The sequence below is a fragment of the Bubalus kerabau genome, chromosome 1 (genome assembly GCF_029407905.1).
Source record: "Bubalus kerabau isolate K-KA32 ecotype Philippines breed swamp buffalo chromosome 1, PCC_UOA_SB_1v2, whole genome shotgun sequence".
NCBI classification, from domain to species: domain Eukaryota; kingdom Metazoa; phylum Chordata; class Mammalia; order Artiodactyla; family Bovidae; genus Bubalus; species Bubalus kerabau.
In genome coordinates this window covers 112,050,360-112,072,870 of record NC_073624.1, presented here as the reverse complement: position 1 = coordinate 112,072,870, position 22,511 = coordinate 112,050,360, and the positions used below count along the sequence as shown (strand labels likewise).

Genomic DNA, 22,511 nt, shown 5'->3' with positions numbered 1-22,511 from the left:
TTCACAGTCCAACTCTCACATCCATACATGACTACCGGAAAAACCATAGCCTTGACTAGACGGACCTTTGTCGGCAAAGTAATGTCTCTGCTTTTCAATATGCTATCTAGGTTGGTCATAACTTTCCTTCCAAGGAGTAAGCATCTTTTAATTTCATGGCTGCAGTCACCATCTGCAGTGATTTTGGAGCCAAAAAAAATAAAAGTCTGACACTGTTTCCACTGTTTCCCCACCTATTTCCCATGAAGTGATGGGACCAGATGCCATGATCTTAGCTTTTCTGAATGTTGAGCTTTAAGCCAACTTTTTCACTCTCCTCTTTCACTTTCATCAAGAGGCTTTTTAGTTCGACTCTTATCTACCAATTAAGTAGACACAAATGAATACCTCATAGCGTAAAAGGTTCATCTAGCTATGGGATGACAGTATAGGATATGAACATGATTAGGAAGGCAACCAGACAGTTTTAGGAGGTATAACTGAACCACACAGATAACATAAACAAAGGAATATTAATGAACCCCCAGTGTTCCCTCCACATAAACAAAGGAATATTAATGAAGTCCCAGTGTTCCCTCTAAATATTACCAGTTATCGGGAGACAATCATAAGAAGATAATGCAGAATGAACAATAAACTAAGCCTGAATATATACAGAATATACACATTCTTCTGTGGTCAAGTGATGTTGTAATGTAATAAACCTTACAACAAAGTCACCATGACCCATATGTAATGATACGCATCATCCTTACTGAGCTGCATAGCAAGCAGGTGCGGATGGAAAGCACTTTACTTTAAGGCAAGTTCCAGGGAGATCCAGACCGCCGTGCGCTTGCTGCTACCTGGGGAGCTGGCCAAGCACGCCGTGTCCCAGGGCACTAAGGCTGTCACCAAGTATACCAGCTCCAAGTAAATGTAATATGCCTAGCCGCTGTTAACGGAGAAGGCAATAGCACCCCACTCCAGTACTCTTGTCTGGAAAATCCCATGGATGGAGGGCCTGGTGGGCTGCAGTCCATGGGGTCACGAAGAGTCGGACACGAGTGAGCGACTTCACTTTCACTTTCAGTATTAAAGTGGGCAGTATATTTATTGCTTTTACTTTCAGGGCAATCTCCTTTGTCTGGGATGTCGGGAGAAGGTGGAAATAAACTCATAATACTGTAGTGGCCTCTCACTTTTCCATCCCCAAGGTTAGGCAGTCTTCACTTCACAAACAGTAAAGACTTCTCAGAGTGAAGGACACCGCAGCTTCTCCCCACCCCCCGGTTTTCTTCCATGGCACCTCCATGTGAAAGTTCATGAACAACTTGCTCCAGGAGCCAAAGATAGAGGCCATGTACAAATGGATTCTAGATTCCTATTTCTTTGGATGCTAGAGGAAAAAGGGAGAAGAACTATAGAGTGAGAGAAGAAAACAAGATAAGTAGTGTTTAGATGGGGGAAAGAAATGAAATCTGAAGAAGGAAAAAGGGAATACCAGTAGGTGGTCTGAAGTATGTGCTTTGAGACTAGGAAACACTAGGCCAGGATCTGTAATTAGATTACTATTTGTTTACCTCTCGGGCCTTGGCTGTTCTTGGGAATTATACCCCTAAAGCTAGGAGTCAACGAGAAGCTGGAAATTTTTGATTAAGGATGGACCGTGGGAGAAAGGTAGAGAGGAAAATAAGTACTGCATCCTTGTAAATAGCCAATCGTGGTATAGTTGTACAAGTGAGTTTAGAAATGTTTTCAAGAGAGCGAACAAGAACATTATGTAATGGGACAAGATGAAGACTCCAACCTGCTAACCCAAATTATCTCCCTTGTCAACCTAAGATGCCTGAAATTACTTCAAGTTGAGGATAGCTTTTACTATAGTTAGACTGAAGATTAAAGGCTATGATGCATATGAGCCATAAACATATCAGAAACATCAAATCTGATCTACGCTGATAGATTATAGTACCAAAGGACGTCAGATCCCTGAAATAGGGAAATGCAAATGACTAGGAGATATATTTTATAAATTGATAAATTACACTTAATTGTCCTCACCCTTAAGACACTTTCTTCATTCAACTTTTAGGACCACATTCTCTTGATTTTCCATCTACAGCTTTGACTCTTTCATCCCAGTCTCTCTGGTTCTCTCTTATCTCCTTGACTACCAAACACTGAAATTATCTAAAGCCCATTCCTTGAATTTGCTGCTTCTTTTCCAATTCATTTCCTTGATGATCTCAACCATTCTTGTGATTTTTAAGTAAGATCTATTTGCTGATTACTTTAAAATTATGTTTCTAGTTTGGACTTCTTTCTGAGCTCCAAACTCATATCCCCCATTGCCATGATGACGTTCCCACTTGAATATCCAAATGGGATTTCAAGTTTAATATGTCCATTGTGAATTCTTGGTTTTCCTTTTAAGTCTGCTTATGCTAGGTGTGGGGAAAAAGGAACCTACCTGCCTACACTGTCAGTGGGAATGTAAATTAGTACAGCCTGGTATGGAGCCTCCTTAAGAAACTAAAATTAGAGTTACCATATGATCCATAAATCCCACTCCTGAGCATGTATCTGGAGAAAACTGGAATTTGAAAGGATAAATGCACCCCAGTGTTCACTGTCCACTGATCGAGGAATGGATAAAGGAGATGCGATGAGTGTGTATTTATATATCACATATATGGTATATAAGTGTGTATATATAAGTACACACAGAATATTGGCCATAAAAAAGAATGAAATAATGATATTTGCAGCAACATGGATGGACCTAGAGATTGTCACACTAAGTAAAATTTCTCAGAAAGAGAAATACCATGTGATATTACTTATATGTGTAACCTAAAATATGATACAAATGAACTTATTTACAAAACAGAAATAGACCCACAGACATAGAAAACAAATTTATGGTTACCTAAGGGCTGGAAGAAGCACAAGCTGGAATCAAGATTGCTGGGAGAAATATCAATAACCTCAGATATGCAGATGATACTACCCTTATGGCAGAAAGTGAAGAACTAAAAAGCCTCTTGATGAAAGTGAAAGTGGAGAGTGAAAAAGTTGGCTTAAAGCTCAACATTCAGAAAACAAAGATCATGGCATCCGGTCCCATCACTTCCTGGGAAATAGATGGGGAAACAGTGTCAGACTTTATTTTTGGGGGGCTCCAAAATCACTGCAGATGGTGATTGCAGCCATGAAATTAAAAGATGCTTACTCCTTGGAAGGCAAGTTATGACCAACCTAGATAGCATATTCAAAAGCAGAGACATTACTTTGCCAACAAAGGTCCGTCTAGTCAAGGCTATGGTTTTTCCTGTGGTCATGTATGGATGTGAGAGTTGGACTGTGAAGAAAGCTGAGGGCCAAAGAATTGATGCTTTTGAACCGTGGTGTTGGAGAAGACTCTTGAGAGTCCCTTGGACTGCAAGGAGATCCAACCAGTCCATTCTGAAGGAGATCAGCCCTGGGATTTCTTTGGAAGGAATGACGCTGAAGCTGAAACTCCAGTACTTTGGCCACCTGATGCGAAGAGTTGACTCATTGGAAAAGACTCTGATGCTGGGAGGAATTGAGGGCAGGAGGAAAAGGGGACGACAGAGGATGAGATGGCTGGATGACATCACTGACTCGATGGACGTGAGTCTCAGTGAACTCCGGGAGTTGGTGATGGACAGGGAGGCCTGTCATGCTGCAATTCATGGCGTCGCAAAGAGTCGGACACGACTAAGTGACTGAACTGAACTGAACTGAAGGGGAAAGTGGGTGGGGAGGGATAAATTAGGGCTTTGAGATTAGCAGATACAATGTACTATATAAATAAACAACAAACTCTACTGCATAGCACAGGGAATGATTTTCCATAAACTGCAATAAACTGTAATGAAAAAGAATATATATATATGTATAACTGAATCACTTTGCTTTACACCAGAAACACTGTAAATCAACTATATTTTAATTAAACAAATTTTTTAAAGTATGCTCATACTGAAGTTTTTTTTTTTCCCCCCATCTTTATTTGGAATCATTACTGACTCCTATCTTTCTTACACCCAGTATCTAATCCATAAGCAAATTCTCTTGGCTCTGTCTTCAAAATACACCAGATTTTATTACTTCTCACAATGCCCATTCCTATCACCCAAATTGCATTCCTTGGTTGGATTGTTGCAATATTCCAACTACTCTCCCTCCTTTCCCTTTTTTTTTTTTTTTTTAACCACTATCAGCTTGTTGTATAGAAACTAGAGTGAAACTATTAAACGCACTCTATATATGTTCAGAATATTTCAATGGCTTTCCCTATCATCCAGAGTGAAAACCAAACTCGTAAAACTACCTGCTCCAGGGCCTAAAGCACTGCTCCCTTCCCTCTCTTGTTCTCTCCAATGTTACCTTCTACTACTGTCCCCACTTGCAGTTCCTACAACACATCTCTCTTTTAATGCTGTTACACTTGACTTTCTACCTGGAACACTTTTTCTCCAAATCTTGAAGGGCTTACCTCCTTCTGCTTCAAGTCTTTCCTCAGATTTCACCAATGAGCCTTTTCTGAACACCCTGTTTTCTGAAATTCTCTCTCATAGCATTTATCACTTTAAAAAAGCTATGTAAATCGCTCATTTAATAGACCTGTTAACAGATTTAATGTCTATTTCCCGTAACTAGAATATAAGACAAATCAGGGTAGGAATTTTAGTCAATGATGAATCCTCAGTTCCTAGACTAGTGCCTGGCACACAGTAAGCACTCATAAATATTATTTGAATGGAGGAGTGTGCATTTTAAAAGCTGTAAAGAAATTAAAATACTAATGGTGCTTCACTCTGGATAGTGAGATTACAGATGAAGTCCGTATTTTTTAATATATATTTCTGAATTTTCCTAACATTCTACATTGACTGTATAGTACTATTTAAACTAAAAAATAAAAAACCCTTTACAATGTAAATAATTACATACTCAAGTATTTCAACTGAGACTGGAAACACAGAAATGCTTTAGGACATAGTTTTTGTTTTCAGCAGACTGAAGGTTTTGTTCCAGAAACTGTCCTTGACTAGCACTGTGATTTGGGAAAAATCACCTAAAGTGGCTCATCATTCTTTAAAGTAAAACAAACTGGTTGGATTAGATTTTAGGACCACTTGAACTTTAAAATGTATACTATTCTGTATAATACTATATTCTCTGGCTACTGAGACAATTCCATTTAAAAATAAAATTCACCCTTAAACCTCACTCTTCAAAATATTTTGATGTTTGAAATAGATGTAATTCCATCACTTTTTAGAAATTTACACATAAACCTTAAGAAACATCCACGGATGCTCCTCACGTGGCATGCTTACATTCCAGGTGAACAGACCGGGTTTTAGAATGACTTGATAAAATGTACAAGAGTTGCCATAACAGGGTTGAGACAAACCTCAGGTCCTACAGTAGTTAGATGAATCTTCTTCTTATCTCCACATTACTCTTGGTTTTAAGCTCTGGAGAATAATTACTAATACCATCATTTATGTAGATACTTTCTTACAGGGATATATGAAAACATCTGCACATTCTTTAAATTTATAACAATAGCTAGTGGAGTGGGTAAGACAGTGGGCTCTGGATCCAGACTATCTTACTGTGAGACCTTGAGCAAATTCACATTTCTTAGGTTCCATCTTCATCTGTAAAATGAGGATAATAATAGTACTAATCCATAAGGTTTTTATAAGAAATAGATTAATTGAAAGATGCCTAACATATTGTCTGCCATAAAACATATTATTATTATTCAGCCTTACTGTTCCCTGGTGGCTCAGATGGTAAAGCATCTGCCTGCAATGTGCGAGACCCAGGTTTGATCCCTAGGTCGGGAAGATCTTCTGGGGAAGGAAATGGCAACCCATTCCAGCACTCTTGCCTGGGGAATCCCATGGACAGAGGAGCCTGGTAGGCTACAGTCCATGGGCTCACAAAGAGTCAGACATGACTGAGCAACTTCACTTTCACTCTTTTATTCAAAGTTAGAAATAAACTTTAAAAACAGCTAGTTGTATATTACATTATGAGGTTTAAATTAATGTTGGAAATTTTGAGTATCTTTTAGCATTCAAAAATATACAGTATTTTACTGGATGCTTGGGGCTGGTGCACTGGGATGACCCAGAGGGATGGAATGGGGAGGGAGGAGGGAGGAGGGTTCAGGATGGGGAACACATGTGTACCTGTGGCGGATTCATTTTGATAATTGGCAAAACTAATACAATTATGTAAAGTTTAAAAATAAAATAAAATAAAAAAAAAGAATTACAAGATTAAAAAAAAATGCAGTATTTTAGAATATTAATCTTACAACTAGTATGTTTTTCATGTCTCAAAAGCTAAAAAATATTATATATATATGTAAATATTGATGCAATGTTGTAATTATATCATTCTAGGGCTACTTATGTCCAAATGAATTTATTGCTACTCAAGGTCCATTACCAGGAACAGTTGGGGACTTTTGGAGAATGGTGTGGGAAACCAGAGCAAAAACATTAGTAATGCTAACACAGTGTTTTGAAAAAGGACGGGTAAGTTATTTAGAAAGTTTTTCACAAAACCTTTATTTTACGTTTGTGTTAATTTATGTGTGATGTTGGGTTTCCCAGGTAGCGCTAGTGGTCAAGAACATGCCTCCTAAAGCAGGAGATGCAGGAAATGAGAGTCCAATCCCTGGACCAGAAGATCCCCTGGAGAAGGGCATGGCAACCCACTCCAGTATTCTTGCCTGAAGAATCCCTTGGATAGAGGAGCCTGGTGGCCTACAGTCCATAGTGCTGCAGAGAGTCAGACACGCCTGAAATGTCACATGTGTGACGATTTTAGCTAATACTCTGATATATCAATGACTTGGGCATGTATAAGGCAGTTGTACCTTTGTAGCAATAACTCTGAACTATATATATATATATATAATGATTCTTATAACTGGTGAATTTTCTCTTGACTGCAGATCAGATGTCATCAATATTGGCCAGAAGACAACAAACCAGTTACTGTCTTCGGAGATATAGTGATTACAAAACTAATGGAGGATGTTCAAATAGACTGGACCATCAGAGATCTGAAAATTGAAAGGGTAAAAAAAAAAAAAAAAAGGAGGAGGGGAAGTCAAACATAATAAAAAATATGAATGCTCTAAATGTCTAAAGTAAAATTAATTTCTAGACATATTTCTATATATTTAGTAATGCTTTTCTATTATCTTCAAAATAGAAGTTCTGAATTGGCCTTCAATATCTATGTCATTATGTTTAATTCCAAATTACTTAAAGTTTATATTAACTCATTAATATCAAATTCTTAGGTAAACAAGGAAGGAAACAGGAGAAAACAACTAGATCACCAGGTTTATCTTATTTTATGAAGAAACTGTAAAATTTTATTTAAAACAGGAATTTCTAAAATCACGTGTCTCTATCTGTATCTTAATCGTTGGATTTTCTATTTAATCCAGAATGAATACAGAATCAATAACATAGAGATCCCACCTTTATTATGTAAATACCTATACACATAGAAAATGATATAAGGACCTTTATACTTTCTAATATTATCTGATACCCAATACCAATGTTATGAATAATTTGTGAGTGTGTTTATTTAAGTTGCTAGGTCAAAACTGTTCAAAATCTACTATTCTGGTGTTACAAAAAACGTTACACTACATTGAATATAAATACCCTACATAATCATCTGTTTGCAAGATTTGCAACAATCATGCTCATCGTTTGTATTCATACTGAAAGGTAATTTTCTGTAGTGTAGCAATAGCAGAAGACTTCTCTTATAGGAAATCAAGAAACCACAGTTTCTTTGTTTTGTAAACTATCATTTTAAAAGATCACCTTGAAAACCTGGGGAGTCAGCTACATTCAGACTTCGCTGTGATACTTAAATAACTTTATCATGTTTCTTTAATACGTCATTCTGTCTAGCACGGGGACTGCATGACCATTCGACAGTGCAACTTTACTGCGTGGCCTGAGCACGGGGTTCCTGAGAACAGCGCCCCTCTAGTCCACTTTGTGAAGCTGGTTCGAGCAAGCAGGGCACATGATACTACACCCATGATTGTTCACTGCAGGTAAGAAAGGTTTTCAGAACCTTTTATGAAATACTCGAAACGGGATTTAAACCCAACGTGACCTTATGTTATCATGACACTATTGATTTTCTAGTAGAATATTAATGTAGATTCAATCCAGCTTTTAGTTGTCAGATATTTTACTGGTTATAACAAATCAAGATGTAGTTTTATAAAAGGTTAGATGGCAGAGATCAAATGAGTAATGACTGTGGCTAAAAGGAAGACAAAATATATATCCTGGTATAAGAATTTTTATGACTTCTTTACTGGATTATACCTCTCAAAATCCTTAAAATATATAAAAAACTGTAGCCCACTACTGATGTGAATGAGTCTGGGAGTGTAGAATCTTTTGAGTTTTATGAATAAACTCTTGATCCTTCATTATTTCAATTGAGATTAGTCTACTATAATAACTTAAACTTTTTTGTAAAAACAACTTCCGAGATTTGAGTTACAAAGAATAAAGAAAATGAACTTTAAAATAAAGATCAAATTAAGTGACCAACCCAAGCATGATTCCAAACTTTTGCAAACTATTCAAATATCTTTCTTTGACCTAGCTCTTTGAACATGATAAATATAATAAATTAAGGTTTTCACTTTTATTTTCATTGGCATTTTATACCACTGAAACACCAATACTCCTCCTCAAAAATAAATAAAGCTCACAATTGTTTAGAATTCAGAATTCTGGACATACTGATATGATTTATGCTTTCTAACATGTTATCTAAATTAATCTCAGCATGAGTCTCTTCAACAGTTGTAGTTTGTAAATGAGAGAAAAAGTGGGTGATAGATAATACTGTTTTATGATTCTGCTTACATGAGGTACCTAAAAAAGGGGGTTAATTCATAGAGACAGAAAGTGGTTTCCAGGGACTTAGAGAAATTGAGAGTTACTATTTAATGGGTATAGAGATTCTGTTTGGGATTATGAAAATAGTCTAGAAACAGATATTGGTGATGGTTGCATAAGACTGAATGTGCTTAATGCCACTAAACTATGCATTTAAATAATTAAAATGGTAAATTTTGTCATTTTTCTTTTGCTACAATAAACATTTAAGTAATGATTTTTAACCACATTAATAAAGTAATTATTAATTATAGTAACTCCAAAATCAATTGATGGATAAATATTCTAATGGGGATATACTATAATTAATGTAGTTAATATTTAGGAAAATATTAATCCATCCAGTTTTTAAACTTTTATTTAGATGAAGAAACTCAACACATAATTTAAATGAGTCTACATTTTCTTTTCCAGGAATATTTTAGATTTTTTAAATTGTAAGAGTAATACATACATTATGAGATATCTTTTCACATTTAAAAACATATAAAATTAAAAGTAAAAGCCTCATTCTTACCTTCCCAATTCCATATACTCTCCATACACAGAAAAATTTTAACAGACTGGTATATAGTATAAATACAGTAACATTTTGCTTTTAAAGTCAGTGATTGATTTTAAATTGGCATTATTGATGATTAGAGTAGATAGTAAGCTGCCTGTAATGTCTTCCTATTTTACATAGACATTGCCACTGGATTATAATCGTGGATTTAAAAATTCACTAGAAAAGTAAAGTACCTTCTCTCTTTTAGACTCAAAAAGTGTAGCCTCATCCTTTGTGACTTACAGATAAACATGAAGGAAAAAGTATGCTTATATTAATAATCTTTAAGTATCATTTTAAAACTTTCTCCTAAACAATCATGTCCAACTGTGACTTCTCACCTTAGCTTTTGACCTATACTTTTAGCTTCCAGTTCAACATGACAACCTGTTAATAAATGACCACAATATTCTAAAAAGGTGTCCAAAACAGAATGCTTGGGCCCATCTCCAAACTCACTCCTCATCCCATCTTGGTCAACAGCAGTCCATTCTGCTTGGCCCAGAAACCCAAGACTCATCCTCGACTCTCTACTTCCTCTCACATTCTACATCCATTCCAATAGCAAATACTCTGATCCCTGTGCCCCATCACCTCTCCACACACTCGCCCCACCCTGGTCTCCTTGCTTTTCTTTGAACATGCAGAACACCCTCCCACTCGGATCTGTTCTCTTCCCTCACCTTCTGGCCACAATGCTCCTCTCCTATGTACCAACAAGGTGCACTTCTAACCCCATTGAAGTTTCATTGTCAGAGAATCTTTTTCTGATGACCCTGTCCTACCTCATCACCTTTTATCTCCTTAATTTTTATCTTTCACCATAGCACTTATTGGGCATCCCATGTGACGCAAGTGGTAAAGGATCTGCCTGCCAATGCAGGAGATGCAAGAGATGCAGGTTCGATCCCTGGGTTGGGAATATCCCCTGGATTATGAAATGGCAACCCATTCCAATATTCTTGCTTGGAAAATTTCATGGCCAGAGGAGCCTGGCAGGCTACAGTCCATGGAGCTCCTAAGAGTCGGACATGACTGAGCACATACACACAGCACTTATCGCCACTGGGCATACCTTATGCATGTTTCTCTTTTGTGTGGATTCCCATCATCCCTCCTCTAGAATCTAAACTCCATAAGTATTGGAGAGTCTGTGTGGTTCGCTCCTGTACCCCAGATGCCTAGGGCAGTGTCTGACACTCAAAGTATACTGAACAATGTAATGACTGATTACTCTGCTGGGGCATATTATGTGTTATTGTGTTCAGAGTTATGTTGTGATGCTATTTCTTAGGTTGACTCATAGGCACTGTACACAGTCAACTATTCTTAACCTACAGAAGTAGTTTCTGTATTGTTTCGTATTTTTCAAAGTGACATTTGTAAGACTAGGTGACCTTTCAAATGCCCTTTTTTCCACATTTACTTCCTATATTAACCATTTAAGTACATAGGAGTCTTGTCTTTCTAATTGAAATTTCTGAATAAATCTTGTCAGGTTTATCAATTAACAGTTTATATGGAGCACATACTGTCCTTCAGTATTAAACTAAATTCTTAAAAGGAAACCGCTTTCCAATGTCATTATCTATGGAAGGAAAAGGAAATTCTAGGGAAAGTGAATAAGAACACACAAGAGTCTATTTATCAATACGATGTAGAAGAAGTGCTATCTGGGCTAAATAGTTGACATTTTCCATGTTTAGCATCCCTACTTGTAACCAAAAATATATTCAAAGTTTCTGGTGTTAAGACTTTTCAGTGATTTTAAAAACATTTCCTGTACTTCTCCAACTACACCTCTTAAAACGTTATGAAAGAAGAGGAAAAGTTCAACTGGTTTAAAAAAAAAAAAAACTCCAGTATTTGATAGCATGTTAAAGATAATCATCTTACTCCTTCTAAACAGTCTTGGGAACAATATATGTACAAAGAAACTCCAAAGAAAATCCACTTCCAAATAAGAAAAGAAACTATATGTAATTTATTGCTACCATAGTTTATCTTCTTCATCACCATCCACATGAACAACCTTTTTGCTGAATAATTTGCATGTAATTTCACTCTTCCTACAGTGCTGGAGTTGGAAGAACTGGAGTTTTTATTGCTCTGGACCACTTAACACAACATATAAATGATCACGATTTTGTGGATATATATGGATTAGTAGCTGAACTGAGAAGTGAAAGAATGTGTATGGTACAAAACCTGGTAAGACGATCTAAAACTGCAAGCAGAGTCAGCTCGAGAATTTCTCCTGGGAGGACCTTAGTGGCACCAGTCCCATGGACGGAGGAGCCTGGTAGGCTGCAGTCCATGGGGTCGCTAAGAGTCGGACACGACTAGGCGACTTCACTTTCACTTTTCCCTTTCATGCATTGGAGAAGGAAATGGCAACCCACTCCAGTGTTCTTGCCTGGAGAATCCCATGGACGGGGGAGCCTGGTGGGCTGCTGTCTATGGGGTCACACAGAGTTGGACACGACTGAAGCGACTTAGCATAGCATAGCATAGCATGGCTACAAAGCAGACACTCTTTTCTTATGTTATAAACCTCTGGGGTGGGGGCGAGGGCTTGGGGCTGGCAGCTGATGGAGATCATAGGAGAACTGACCCACATGTCCCAGTCATCCTTCAGTACCGTTACTGACGACTCATCCTAACTTGTTTATGCTGATAGGCATGCAGAAAATAATTCATAAGAGAGATTTGTCTTTAGTGTTTGGGAAGCACAGAAAATGAACCAGATTAATTTCTTTCGTAAACATGCTAGAAGCTGTAATTGGGAAAAGTTTAAAATATTAACTATGATGTTGGTCTATGTATTTCACTTGTCCATTATTTATACCTTTTGTATATCAGTACTAATAATGTTTGTTACAGAATATCATCAACTATCTGGGAGTCTTTGGTTGTTTTAGTTTGGAAGCAAAAGTATTTTTAAAATCTAGATTTCAGTCATAAAAGAAATGCATAGTATAATGGTAATGAAACTGAGGCTCCTCTGCTGAGTGTCTAGTAGGAGGTACTATACTAGATGATTTTCATGTATTATCTCATTTAATTGTAAAGCAGGTCCAAAGAAACTAATCAATAGGCTAGGTATTACTGGCTCTTCTTTCCAAATAGGGAAGCAGATGTTCCAAGAATTTAAGTGATATTCAAAGGTTATAAGTGTCAGAGCCAAAATTCACACCCCATTCTGTCTAATTATACTAAGATGTTCTTCTCATATCTTTGGATTGATATTTTTATACTACACAGATTTTTCTCACAGTAAATATGCAGATCTTCTATAATGATATTTTCTAGGGTACCAACTAGAAAACATAAGTGGCTATATAGCCGTTAGAGGTGGGAGAAAACTGGCTCTTTGCTAAAATGAGTTTGAGAAAATTTCTTAGAGCCTCTATGCTAACGTGCATTGACATTTATAAATACAGAGCCCTTGTGAACAACATTTCCCAAACTTATATGACTATGGTATCCTTGAACCCTTTGACCCCAAAACATGTAACGCCAAGTCATGGAACATTAATGTTCTTAGGAAGATGTGGCTCTAGACCAGAGACAACCAAACTTTTCAAAATGTACATCCCTTTGAGGAGAAAAGTTTAAGCATTCAATTCCTGGGCTTCTCTGGTGGCTCAGATGGTAAAGAATCTGTCTACAATGTAGGAGACCTAAGTTCGATCCCTGGGTGGGGAAGACTCCCTGAAAAAGGAAATAGCAACCCACTCCAGTATTCTTGCCTGGGAAATCCCATGGACAAGGGAGCCTGGGAGACTACAGTCCGTGGGGGTGGCAAAAAGTTAGACATGACTGAGCGACATACATGTACACACATAAAAATACATATATATATTTTAAAAATGTAGTTTGAGCCATTATGTATATTATAAAGTATACACAAATAAATTGAAAACCATGAGTTAAAGGTCAAATAAGCAATTTTGACAACTTTGCTGATAGAGATGGCATGGCTCAGTCCATAATCTGTCTGCAATGCAGGAGACCTGGGCTTGATCCCTGGGTTGGGAAGATCCCCTGGAGAAAGAAATGGCTACCCACTCTGGTATTCTTGCCTGGGGAATTCCATGGACAGAGAAGCCTGGCGGGCTATGTTCAGTGGGGTTGAAAGAGCTGGATATGACTGAGGACTGGAATGCCAAAGTGGGAAGTCAAGGGATACCTGGAGTAATAGGCAAGTTTGGCATGGTGTAAAAAATGAAACCATGAAAAGACTAACATAGTTTTGCTAAGAGAACACACTGGTCATAGCAAGCACCCTCTTCCAACAACACAAGAGACTACTCTATACATGGACATCACCAGATGGTCAATACCAAAATCATATTTATTATATTCTTTGCAGCCAAAGATGTAGAAGCTCTATACAGTCAGCAAAAATAAGACCGGGAGCTGACTGGGGCTCTGGTCATGAACTCCATACTGCCAAATTCAGACTTAAATCAAAGAAAGTAGGGAAAACCACTAGACCATTCAGGTATAACCTAAATCAAATCCCTTATGATTATAAAGTGGAAGTGACAAAGATTCAAGGGATTAGATCTGATCGACAGAGTGCCTGAAGAACTATTGGATGGAGGTTTGTAACATTATACAGGAGGTGTTGATCAAAACCATCCCTAAGAAAAAGAAATGCAAAAAGGCAAAATGGCTGTCTGAGGAGGCCTTACAAATAGCTGAGAAGAGAAGTGAAAGCCAAAGGAGAAAAGGAAAGATGTACCCAACTGAATGGAGCATTCCAGAGCATAGCAAGGAGAGACAAGGAAGCCTCCCAAAGAGAACAATACAGAGAAATAGATGAAAAACAATGGAATGGTAAAGACTACACATCTCTTCAAGAAAATCAGAGATACCAAGGGAACATTTCATGCAAAGACCGGCACAATAAAGGACAGAAATGGTATGGACCTAACAGAAGCAAAGGAGATTAAGAAGAGGTGGCAAGAATACACAGAACTGTACAAAAAAGATCTTCATGAGTCAGATAACAATGATGGTGTCACCATTCACCTGGAGCCAGACATCCTGGAATGAGAAGTCAAGTGGGCCTTAGGAAGCATCACAGCAAACAAATACAGTGGAGGTGATGGAATTCCAGCTGAGCTCTTTCAAATCCTAAAAGATGATGCTGTGCAAGTGCTACACTCAATATGCCAGCAAATTTGGAAAACTCAGCAGTGACCACAGGACTGGAAAAGGTCAGTCTTCATTCCAATCCCAAAGAAAGGCAATGCCAAAGAATATTCAAACTACCGCACAATTGCACTCATCTCACACGCTAGTAAGGTAATGCTCAAAATTCTCCAAGCTAGGCTTCAACAGTACATGAACCATGAACTAACAGATGTTCAAGCTGGATTTAGAAAAGACAGAGGAACCAGAGATCAAATTGCCAACATCCACTGGATCACAGAAAAAGCAAGAGAGTTCCAGAAAAACATCTACTTCTGCTTTATTGACTATGCCAAAGCCTTTGACTGTGTGGATCACAATAAACTGTAGAAAATTCTTCAAGAGATTGGAATACCAGGCCACCTTACCTGCCTCCTGAGAAATCTGTATGCAGGTCAAGAAGCAGCAGTTAGAAGCAGACATGGAACAATGGACTGGTTGCAAATTAGGAAAGGAGTACATCAAGGCTGTATATTGTTACCCTGCTTATTTAACTTATATGCAGTGTACATATAAAATGTACATGCAAAATGCCAGGCTGGATGAAGCACAAGCTGGAATCAAGACTGCCGGGAGAAATATCAATAACCTCAGATATGCAGATGACACCACCCTTATGGCAGAAAGTGAAGAGGAACTCAAAAGCCTCTTGATGAAAGTGAAAGAGGAGAGTGAAAAAGTTGGCTTAAAGCTCAACATTCAGAAAACGAAGATCATGGCATCTGGTCCTATCACTTCATGGTAAATAGATGGGGAAACAGTGACAGAGCTTATTTGGGGGGCGGGGGGGGGCTCCAAAATCACTGCAGTTGGTGATTGCAGCCATGACATTAAAAGACAACGCTTGCTCCTTGGAAGAAAAGCTATGACCAACCTAGCCAGCATATACATTACCATATGTAAAATAGCCAATGGGAATTTGCTGTATGGCTCAGTAAACTCAAACAAGGGCTCTGCAAAAACCTAGGGGGGTCGGATGCGGAGGAAGATGTGAGGGAGGCTCAAAAGGGAGGGGCTATATATATATCTATGGCTGATTCATGTTGAAGTTTGACAAAGAACAACAAAAGTCTGTAAAGCAATTATCCTTCAATTAAAAAATAAATTTAAAAAAGAATCAGGAAAAAAAAAAAAGATATTATTTTGCCAACAAAGGTCCATATAGTCAAAGCTATAGATTTTCCAGTAGTCATGTCACATGATGGATGTGAGAGTTGGACTGTAAAAACTCTCAGTTTGGCTGAGAGCCAAAGAAATGATGCTTTTGAACTGTGCTGTTGGAGAAGACTCTTGAGAGTCCCTTGGACTGAAAGGAGATCCAACCAGTCCATCCTAAAGGAGATCAGTCCTGGGTGTTCATTGGAAGGACTGATGGTGAAGCTGAAACTCCAATACTTTTACCACCTGATGTGAAGAACTGACTCCTTAGAAAAGACCCTGATGCTGGGAAAGACTGAAGGTGGGAGGAGAAGGGGACGACAGAGGATGAGATGGTTGGATGGCATCACTGACTCGATGGACATGAGTTTAAACTTGCTCCAGGAGTTGGTGATGGACAGGGAGGCCTGGTGTGCTACAGTCCATGGGGCCACAAAGAGTCGGACACGACTGGGTGACTGAACAACAACAAAGTGACTAATACTCATGTTATCATTAGGTATTTTCAAAAGATAAAATATATAATTAGCAGAAAATAATTCTGTTTCAATAGTGGTCTTCAAATATATATTTTAAATTATTTATAGTTTTTATAAGTGGTCTAGCTCACTAAGAGATCTGATTACATTGTTGTAATCACCTCATAGTATGGCTATAAGACAGTTATTCTAGGGGTATGAAAAATGTCAGTCCTGCCGTTTTCTTGTCATTCATTTGTATTTTGTTGATAAATAATATCTATGACCCTGAGTCTTTTTGTAGGAATCTTTTAAAGCCACTTTAATTATGTAATGGCTAGGTAAAGCTAAGTACTGTCATCCATATGCATTCCTTTAAATGCTGAAAGGGAACACATGACAGAAGTATCACTCTTCCCTTCCAAAACTTTAGAAATGGACTGTGACTTGTGGCCAGGCTCAGTTTCATGAGTATGCAATCTATTCAAACTCATAGGTCCCCACCCTCAAAAGGGCCTTGCACTTGATTTGATGCCTGCTGTCACTGTTTTGAAAGTCTTTATTAATTTTGAGGAAAAGTGTTAGTCAACTCTTTGCAACCTCATGGACTGTAGCCCACCAGGCCCCTCTGTCCTTGGAACTCTCCAGGCAAGAATACCGGAGTGGGTAGCCATTCCCTTCTCCAGGGGATCTTCCTGACTTAGGGACCAAACCCTGGTCTCCTGCATTGCAGGAGGATTCTTGACCATCTGAGCCACCAGGGAAGCCCCAGTTTTGATGAAGGAAGCTCGCATCTTCACTTTGTAGTGAGCCTCATAAATTTTGTAGCTGGTTCTTATCCAGGGATCTTTTAAGGGCTTTGATATCAATACAACTATTAGTGATTATTAAAACATGAGAATAGGATAAATAGCTAACATTTTCCTCCATGTTCCTAGGTGTACACATGTATGTGGTGAGCAATGTTCTTGGCACTGATCAAGATGGGTTGACTTTCCTGGATGAGTTAAAGGATGGGAATGAGTGAGATTTCTTTCATTCTAGAGAGTAGATTCAGTCTTCAAATAATAAAAGTTGGATTTTGTCAAGCTGTACAGCTTCGTGGAACCAAACTTTGTAACAAGTGTGTTCAAGAATGCCTGTGAATAATTTCACACAATTTAGTACTCCATATACACTTTATACTGAAGAAGGCAATGGCACCCCACTCCAGTACTCTTGCCTGGAAAACCCCATGGATGGAGGAGCCTGGTAGGCTGCAGTCCATGGGGTCACAAAGAGCCTGACCCGACTGAGCGACTTCCCTTTCACTTTTCACTTTTATGCATTGGAGAAGGAAATGGCAACCCACTCCAGTGTTCTTGCCTGGAGAATCCCAGGGACGGGGGATTCTGGTGGGCTTCCGTCTATGGGGTCGCACAGAGTTGGACACAGCTGAAGTGACTTAGCAGCAGCAGCAGCATACACTTCATACATAAACTTCATACATTGTGCTGGAATAACCAGCCAGAGGAAACTGTTGTAGGTTGGGTAGGGGAATGGAAAGAGCATGAATTTTGGAGTCAGAGAACTGAGTTCAGATTCCAGTCCTGCTAATTTCTGGCTTTGTGACTTTGTTTAGTTAACTTCTCTAAGCTATTTCTCTTTTGTAAAATAGCTGTGTTACATAATTTTATTGTCAGTATTAAATAAAAGAAAGTATCTGAAAGCCCCAAGCATGCAGTAAATGTCTGACAATATTGTTGTGCCAACTGCTTTTTGGCATAAAAAGGTGGCGGGTCATTAAAATCCTGATAAAAGTCACTGAATCAATAGGTAGAAATCATGAATATTAGTTGGGATATTTGAGATAAATACATCTTCATCTTCCCTGATGGCTCAGCAGGTAAAGATTCTGCCTGCAATGCAGGAGACACAGGTTCAATCCCTGGATGGGGAAGATCCCCTGCAGAAGGAGATGGCAACCCACCCCAGTATTCGATAGAGGAGCCTGGCTGGCGTCACAAAGAGTCAGACACAACTGAGCACAAGGCACATCTTCATCAGTATCCATAAAAATATAGGTAACCTTCCCTTGGTGGCACAGATGGTAAGGAATCTGCCTGCAATGCGGGAGACCCAGGTTCGATCCCTGGGTCAGGAAGATCCCCTGGAGAAGGGAAAGGCTACTCACTCCAGTATTCTTGCCTGGAGAATCCCATGAGCAGAGGAGCCTGGTGGGCTACAGTCCATGGAGTTGCAAAGAGTCGGACACGACTAAGCACTTAACGCTTTCACTTCCACCCTTTCCATAAGAAGTTATAAAATTAAGATAGATCCATGTTTACTAAATAATTAGCCTCCACTTTGTAAACCGTGTAATTCACAATTCTCAGATCCTTGCTTAAAACATGGTATGCACAGCTAGCTGTCTTTCACCTGACTTTGTTCCCAGAAGCGAAGCTGTCTACTGTCTTTTCTCTGTGATGAAAAAAAGGGAAATGGCCACACCTTAGCTCCAGTCCTTACAAATCAGCATTGCCTTGCACAAGAGTGGTTTCTTATTTTCTCCTATTGCACTTGGGAATGATCCCAACGTCTGTGAAGAACGCTGTCTCAGCACAGACTGCAGTAGCCATGGCCAGGGGTGGGGAGGTGGGAACCTCGGCAACATAGCACCATGAAAAGACATCCGAGGGGTTTAAGCAAGGAGAACCAAAAGTTCTTTCACTGTGTACCAAGCCACAGTTCACAGCAGCCCCAAGAGATCTGAAAGAGCCTTGTCAGAGAATACTCTGCAGTGAGATAATATCCTGAGATACTATTCCTGCCTCAAATAAGGTTAGTCTGGATGAAATCCCTTTCCTGCTCTGGATCTCTTGAAAATTGACTGATGTAAACTCCTGAAGAAAAAGAAAAAAAGAATTATTTTTGGTGCCTAGTTTTTCTTTTTGCTGCCAGATCCATCGATCAATTGATTGATTTATCTATCTGGCTAGCCTTCAATCTTATAGCCTTTGTGATCCCCCAGATGAGGAAACCGAACATCAGAAAAACTTAATTCTTATGGTAACAGGACTATCTAGGGTAGAAACTGGAACTGAATTCTTCACTGACTCTTTGGCAATAACACACCACTGCAGAGAGATCCTGGAACATGTAGCACTGCCCCATGGAGCTCAGCCTGCCCTGCTGGCAGAGTTTACGCCCATCATTCTTTCCAGTGGAGAAGATGAGATCTGGACAGTCAGAACATATCAAATGTGACTTCAAGTTCAAATGTGTTTTTTCAAATAACGGAAATCATAAATTTACATGAATGCTGTTTTCAAAGAAACTATATCATGTCAACATATTTCTGCTAATAGTATTTTAAAATGTACTGTGTGATGTACATTTTAAAATACTCTTTTAGAATTACCTTGAGAAGAATGTTAACAGCAATTTTAATAGAATTTTTATTCCCTTATAACCCTTCCTTTCTCACCAAAATTGAATTATGTAACTTGATCATCCCTCTTACATACAAACTTGATCTCTAATGACTTTTGTATGCTCTCCAAATCAAGCCTGTCCTTAAATGGTAAAGATCGACTAACTGTGAGAATTACATGAGGCTAAGTCAACAAACATTCATTACGCAACTACCACATTCCAGCCACTATTACAAGCAATGGGAATATAGCAGTGAATATGTCCGAGTTCTGTCCTCACAGAACCGACATTCCACTGATGAGACGTCTGTGGAAACATTTTGTAATCCACGAAGAAATAGGTATTCCTGATAATGACCAGCGATTTCTGAAGAGCGTCTCAACTAGTGTAATTCCAAAAAGGTTTTGAGGTATAGTTAGCAATAGATATAACTTCTTAAGATGGTCACTTAGAGGACATTATATTTAAATCAGTTGTCAGTATGTATGTGTGTTATCTTAAACATTTGGTTATATTCCTTTAAATTCAGGTACCTTTCCTATGTGAAAATGAGGGTGCTTTACTATGAATGCAACCTTAAATAACCTTTGGAAAAGTCCAAACCCAGAAATGCTAACAGGTCATTGAATTATATTGAATTAACTTCAAGAACTCAGGTGGTACTAAATCTATTCCAAACACTAGACGAAATGTTACACATCTTTGAATATCTCAATGGTCAACTGCCTTGTATTTACAGAGACTAGATCCTTGACATTAAGTAGGCCAAATGCTGGGTGAGTAACAGAATTGTTAACCATACTTTACATGTGCCTTTGGTGTGTAGGTATGCTCAGCCACAGCTTTTGAAACTAAATTTAGCATCTACATTCCAAAAGCCATTCTAACAAGAAAAGTATAAGAAAAATTACTCAATCATGCCCTAAAAGAAAAACATAAACAAATTTAAATAATATAATTTTTTTTAGTTTTTATAATCACAGCAAGAAAGAACATATGAACAGTTGGTATTTAATAACAAGTACTAAGGAAAAAAAAAAACTGGAAGCTACAAAAAACCCCACAGGAGTTCAGCAAACCTTATGTTTGAAATGATAGAAAATCATTTATATACTTGGTAAATTCTGTGCCTTTAACTTAGCTGTTGAACATTTGTTGAATTCATTATTACTTTTAAATGTAAAAAGTATAGCCCCTCCTTGTAAGAAAAATCCCCACCCCATTTATTTATTTTTAACCACCCTTTCTTTGGTGTCTAGGCACAGTATATCTTTTTACATCAGTGCGTTCTGGATCTCTTATCAAGTAAAGGAAATAATCAGCTCATCTGTTTTGTTAACTATTCAGCACTTCAGAAGATGGACTCTTTGGATGCCATGGAAGGTAAACAGAGGCACTGTATATCAACGTACGAGTTTACCACCTATAACAGGAGCAGTAATTCAATAATCACCATTTACTGAAAATGGTTTAGAAGCTTGGCTAGCAAACATATCAATTTTTTAATTTCTCTCTAATCCAAGTTAGGATAATAGCCTTTCCATGTACATTATATTTTTATCATGAAACATTTAAATCTTTTGAACTGTTAATTTCAATTCTCTCTTATGGCATGTTTTTATGTTATAGGTGATGTTGAGCTTGAATGGGAAGAAACCACCATGTAAATATTCAGACCAAAGATTACAACTGGAAGATATTTTCAAACCCCAGGGGCCAAAATTATCCCCTTATTCTTCTGATTTGAAATGTATAGCCTTAAGTAAATCTCTATGCTGCCCTTACTGTGCCTTACTAAACTTATATTTTATGAATAGTCCTAGGAAATAGCTAATTCAAGATAGTTGTCTGTTTTGTACAGAATATTATAAACTTAAATTGTTTAAGAAGAGATATCCCAGAGATTTCTGAAGCATTCTGTATTTGGAGAATGAGCCAAATATAAAATTATATTTAATGTTTCAATGTGAATTTTCCCTACATACTGGATTCGGTCTTGAACAGAAGTTGTAAATGTTGATTCAGTAGTGTTATTTTGGCCTCCAGGGTGTTGACTTTTCTCGTGGATAACTTCCAGGACTGTCATAATGATCTGTACTTCCATGTATGCTCCTGTGTTTTGAATCCTCTGTTTTATGAGTGCTGAGATACCATCTCATGATCTCAAACAGCTGACAGTAACCCCCTGACACTCCCCGGATTACTTAGCCTTTATACAACACACGGTAGCTCTTCGGGTACACTTAGGGCTATTTCAGTTGCACTGTAATCTTTAGCTTGAAAAAACAGAAGGAAAAATTAGACAGTGCGATGGAGCATATGAAGTTGTCTGGTACTTTTCTAGCCTGTCTATATCTGTATGTTTTCAGGAACAAGCTGTACCACTATACTGTTGGGTTAAATGTATCAGTATTTGTCCATAGATATGTATTCAACCTAATAACAATTTTGGAGGATTTTTTCAGCAGAAATGTTTGAAAACAGTAATAAAAAGGTGATGTGTCTCAAGTTTGAAAACCCAGGATGTGCTGCTGTGGTGCCAACAGACACTTCTGAACAGACTATAGAATACGGTCTTGACTTCATTTCCTAAGGCTGATGATTGAGGAGTATATTTGGTGGGACGGAACACAAAAAATTAACTAGACCGTAGCAAATTAAGAGAGTTTTTTAAAGAAAATAATTCACCCTCCTTTTGTTAGATAGTAACAATGTGCTAAGTTTTGAACTATATGAAATTAT

At 38.1% G+C, this 22,511-nt stretch overlaps 1 protein-coding gene across 1 annotated transcript in view; it reads left to right on the top strand.

Moving 5' to 3' along the window:
• PTPRQ (protein tyrosine phosphatase receptor type Q) overlaps nt 1-21,569 on the top strand; it is a 282,762-nt gene extending 261,193 nt beyond the window's left edge. Inside the window, exons 47-52 of the mRNA XM_055586942.1 lie at nt 6,435-6,569; nt 6,992-7,117; nt 7,977-8,125; nt 11,613-11,748; nt 21,029-21,152; nt 21,399-21,569. Of these exons, the coding sequence (XP_055442917.1) occupies nt 6,435-6,569; nt 6,992-7,117; nt 7,977-8,125; nt 11,613-11,748; nt 21,029-21,152; nt 21,399-21,436 (708 nt within the window). The 3' untranslated portion in view covers nt 21,437-21,569. The remainder of the gene's footprint in view (nt 1-6,434; nt 6,570-6,991; nt 7,118-7,976; nt 8,126-11,612; nt 11,749-21,028; nt 21,153-21,398) is intronic.
• The last annotated feature ends 942 nt before the right edge of the window (nt 21,570-22,511 follow it).